This window comes from Drosophila novamexicana, unplaced genomic scaffold, assembly GCF_003285875.2.
Source record: "Drosophila novamexicana strain 15010-1031.04,08,12 unplaced genomic scaffold, DnovRS2.1 tig00001385-arrow-arrow-pilon, whole genome shotgun sequence".
NCBI lineage: Eukaryota > Metazoa > Arthropoda > Insecta > Diptera > Drosophilidae > Drosophila > Drosophila novamexicana.
This window is the reverse complement of record NW_020824853.1, coordinates 30,344-35,253: the sequence shown is the minus strand read 5'-3', so window position 1 is coordinate 35,253 and position 4,910 is coordinate 30,344. Positions and strand designations below refer to the sequence as shown.

The 4,910-nt window shown below is 42.7% G+C and overlaps 1 protein-coding gene across 1 annotated transcript; it reads left to right on the top strand.

Moving 5' to 3' along the window:
* Positions 1–460: 460 nt before the first annotated feature.
* Positions 461–1,072, top strand: LOC115767376. Its single transcript, XM_030711635.1, has 2 exons — positions 461–687; positions 753–1,072. Exons 1-2 carry the CDS (start codon positions 574–576, stop codon positions 960–962), a joined length of 324 nt encoding a protein of 107 aa, XP_030567495.1. The 5' UTR covers positions 461–573; the 3' UTR covers positions 963–1,072.
* The last annotated feature ends 3,838 nt before the right edge of the window (positions 1,073–4,910 follow it).

The following is a 4,910-nucleotide window of genomic DNA, read 5'->3' as shown; positions in this document are numbered from 1 at the left end:
ATGTGCTACAAAAAGACAGATTCGTGCAAAGTTTCATGACGATCGACTCAAAGCTGAGAGACTGACATGGGCATTTCTGCTGAGTCGATGGATGTCTTCTTGAGTAATCCATAATACCCTTAGAATGGAAATAATTTATAGACAGAGAAAAGAGCAACTTGAAGAGCTTTGTGAAATGCGGCCAGCTCTATGTGAATGCGACCACAGACTGTGGCGCCTAGTAATATAAAGAGCTTAGAGTCAGGAGCATTACGATTTATGCTGGACAGCTAGCTGCAGGCGCAACTCTAGAAAATTGTCAGCTTATAAATGGAAAAGGTAGAGAGCGTTCGATATCTGTGGTCTGGCTGTGTCGTCTGACAATACCATACACAAAGCAGCCAAATCGATATTTAATTTGAGACAAAAGGTACGAAATCTAGGCACAGTAGCTTTTACAGTTTTCTGACAGACGACACATTTCAGTCGGTTCGATTAAGATTCGTAAGCAATTCCATGCCCATAACAATCAGTTTTGTTTGTTTAGTAATTGATTCAGAACGAAAACTGTCTGCACGAGAGAACTAGAGAGCCATGGCCAGCATCACATTCAAGGGTCGTCCGACTGTTGTATTGCGCACCTATCAGGTGCTACGCATTGGCAACAATGTCCAAGATAATAAGCTGGACTTTTGTTTAGATGATAAGGTAAGCCAGCAGCTGAAAATCCCATTGTATTTATATCCAAATAGATGCTCCACACTGATCCAAAGACTGTGGCTAAGCTGCACGCAACATTGACACGGAGCGAGAAGGGCCTGTTCCTGGTCAACGAGAGTCGCAATGGTACTGTCAGTGTGAATGGTCAACGTTTTAGCGGTCCGGTTTTGATCACCTATCGTGACGCAATTAATGGCATTGTTAAGTTACGTTTTGGTCGCGTTGAGGCCTTCCTACGCGTCTCCGGCAGCCTGGGGGGCTAAACTGGGGGCGTTACCGTATATGGACGATCGTCTCCATTGTTTACATTGGACAAACAGTTAGAGGTTCACTGTTTTTCAAGTTTAAATTTATGTTTCACTATTAAATGTATGTTTCACGAATTACATAAACCATCAAGTTGTTTACCCAAAACATTTCTACTATTTGCCATCAAGTGTTAATTTCAAGCCTTTATCAGGCAACAAAATACAGTCATTACCAGAGTTTTGCCTAGCAAATCTACCTTAAACCCAGTTAAGCTAGGAAATACCCTATACCCTGTACCCCGGAAATATCCTGTGACTTGTCTTAACATACAATCTCAGCAACGATTATTCAGACTTAAAATCGTATCTCTGTCTGAGCTTTACTCAAAACACAAAAGCTGAAAATCGATATCAAGGGATTTAGGTGAAAAGAAGTTAAATATCGAAAGGGGAGAGTTTAACTTGTTCTGCATCTGATATGCATAAAAGTCACCAGCTGTTATGGTCTCAGATCTACGCGAACATGGTTAGAGAAGGTCAACTTTTGTCACAGATCTAGAATATATATACTTTGTGGCTTCGCAAAAGCTTTCTTTAGATTGTTGTATACATTTTTAATAAAGGAAGGGTATAAGAAATGCATTAAGTAGGGTAAAGCAGGCCTGCTGCAGAGCCTTTGTCCTGATCAGCTCCTAATGCAATTGCCAGCCAATAGCTGCGACTGCAATTGCTTTAATAGAAGCTTTAAAAAAAGGAAAGAGTTTAAAAAAAAAAAAAGCAAAAAGAAATTTTGAAACATGCTGCGAACACTCGTATGTTGGCCAGAACTACGGAAAATGGTCGCAAAAACGGAACTCGAGCAGCGGACTCCAACGGGTTGGCAGCTCCGTCAAGTGGCCCGGGCGGAGGCTGTTGTACCCAGCCCGGCTGCCATGCATGGCATGCGCCCGTGGACATTTTCGCACTCGCATAACTTTGACAGCATTTTTGCAGCATTACAATTAACTGCCTAGTTGTGGGGTTAGCTGGCCGGAGAGGGGGGCGTTTGAGGGCGTGGCAGCAACAGCTGCAATCGGCGGCAAGCGACCGCGAGCCTGATTGCTTGACTCAAACCGAGGCGGCGGTGACGTCTCCTGCTGGTGGCGCTGTGTCTTGCTGGGGCTTGGACCACATCGCCCAAGAGCAGGCAAAACCTATACGTAAGGGGGCGTGGCAGGCACACGCATGCCATGTGTGTGTGTGAGTGTGTTTGTGCAAAATTTGTTCCATTTTACGCTCTCTACACAAAAACAATAAATCGCTCACAGCGTCACGTCAACTTTCCTAATGCAACAGCCAAGGGAGCGGGTCCAAAGGATGTTGCCAGTGGGGCAACGGGTTACGAAGCACAGGGGCTGCCTGGGAGGGGAGAATAAGGGGCGGGGGGGGGGGGGGGGGGGGGGGGGTTTACTTGGCACAGCTTACGGGATGCCGGATGCAGCAATTGAGGCTGGAGCCATTTTAACTGCCACTTGAATGCTAAAAACAATGAGCACAGCAACTAAATGCACACATGTATATACACACACACCTGCAAACACACACGCTCACACACACACGAAAACAGAAACTGTAAATTGTAATTTAAAAACTTTTAGTGGCTGCCCTTGCAATAAATGCGCCACGTAAATCAGCCCATGATGTAGATGATAAAAGGTAAGAGCCTTGGGTTACAGGCTCTGCCAGTGTATACAGAAATGCCCCCAAGCCCCGCTACCCGCCGCCCAACCCCCTATCACTCTATACACATACACACACACACATACACATCACCTACAACCCCCCCTCCAGCGCCCTCTCACACGTTCTGGTTGCCATGCTACCAAACAAATTGGTGTTGACTATCTGCGCCGCAAATATTTTGTTTTCTAATTGCCAAAGCCATGCAGAGCCACTTGCCATGCCCACCTACTCCCTCCCCCTCTCCTGCTCCCACTCCCTCTCACTTTCTCTCTAACTCGCCCATAAACGCATTTAATGCAAAGTTTCAGTTTAATTCACAAGCAAAATATATGCATATATAGAAACGATTTTACAGTGGGCTCAGTTCTATGAACTAGAGAGTGCTTCAAAATACGGCCACCAAAGATCCCCAAGATCCTTAAAAAAGAAGGCCCTAACCACATCGTAAACATAGAAGAATAGATGGCAGCTTACAAACTTGTTATCAAATTAGGTCCTTGGATGAAAAACTCATATGCTTTTTAAGAGATCTTAACCAAACCAAGCTCCTGCCAGCATCGGACTTCTAATATAATATTACATTTTATAGATATTTTTAAAGAGGTTCTCAAACTTATTTTGTCTACCATCCATTTCAAGAATCAATCATTTTATCGTGGCCTTTATAGCATCTTCAAAATTACAATCTCACTCTTTACTTGAATAACTTGAGTTATAATTTAGCATGTCATAGATGAGTGCTATCTTGTGATTTCAGAAGCTTTTCAAAATGGAAGCTCCAAAAGCTAGGGACTTGATATAAATATCTGCTACTTCCAAACCATATTCAAAACGAGATTCTCCTTGTTTGCTGATATTTTACTTCGTTTTAAAGGCTAGAGCTTTCCGATTTTTTATAAACACGCATAAAGATCGAACTTTAAGCACCGTTGCACATTTCTCAGCTGTAGAAAGGACTTAGAATGTTTGTATAGAAAGTTCGAAGCAGGGTATATCCTAGTCGGGCAAGGACGTCTAGAGCAATTTTACTTTTTGAAATTGTTTAAACTGGCCCATAAATGAGCGCACAGAACTTGCCATTAATTAAACACAAGCATTTTCTGAAGCCGACAGCACATATGTATGAAAAGTTTGTTCAACGCTCTCCTTGCCTTATGTAATACCCTGTAAATCACAGATAGATAAATGCTTGCATGTTAAGGTTAGGTTAATGTCGTTTTCACTCAAAAGCACGACACAAATCATCAATTTGTGATTTTCCCCGTAAAACTTTGGTATACAGATTTTGCCTAGGCTGGGGCGCACAGATGTTATTGCTGTTGTTGTTTTTTGGTTTGCTGCCACATCTACTACACCTTTGGCAGCATCAGAGATACACACGCACACATGAATATACGTATGTTAAGCAAAAGTGAAGAAACGTGATTGAAATTTTATCTTTGGAAAAAAATCGAAGAAATATGTGAATTGGATTTTGCTGCCGCAGCTGCCCCGTCTAACACACGCATATGCTTGCATATGTATTTGAATAGATCCCAGTGTGTGCGTGTTCCTGTTCGTGTGTGTGTGTGTGTGTGTGTGTGTGGGTGTGTGTTTGACTTTTAAATTCCTCATCGTTGGCGTTAACCATCGCCGTGGCTCTGTGTTATTTGCATTGAAATGTTGAGTAATTGGAAAACCAATCTGAAGCATCTGCACTTCATGTTTTGCATACCTGACTGACAGACGCCAAACGATGCGACGCTTCACATTCTTTTTTTTTATTCTCATATGTTTTTTAGCTGAAAATCAAGAACAAATACAACATATACACGAGCACATACACATACACACACACTAACACACTAACACACTCACATACTCGCACACCACATACCACACATCACACATCACACACAGGCACCGCGACAGGTTGATTTTGCTTCTGGCATAGCAGTTGTTAAAAAATAAATTGTTTTTAAATAGCTCTCACAACACTCGAAACGCTCCCGGGGCCCAAGTGTGTGTGTGTGTGTGTGTTACCCTTCTCTTCTTCACCCTGCCAGTCAAACAGTTAAAACAAGCTTGCTCCAGCCGAGCATGTTCGCCTGTAAGATATCCCAGATGAGGGATAAAGTTGCATGCAGTATACTAAATTCTAATCAGATTTCACGCCATTCGGGGATTTCAATTCCTTAGAACTTATGGAATATTCGTTGCGCAATACTCATCCGCAATACTCTAATACTCTACTCTATTTTT

Coding starts and splice junctions, on each gene's coding strand:
- LOC115767376 (XM_030711635.1), top strand. CDS start 574: ATGGCCAGCATCACATTCAAGGGTCGTCCGACTGTTGTATTGCGCACC. Junction 688..752: donor ACTTTTGTTTAGATGATAAG/GTAAGCCAGCAG, acceptor ACTGATCCAAAG/ACTGTGGCTAAGCTGCACGC.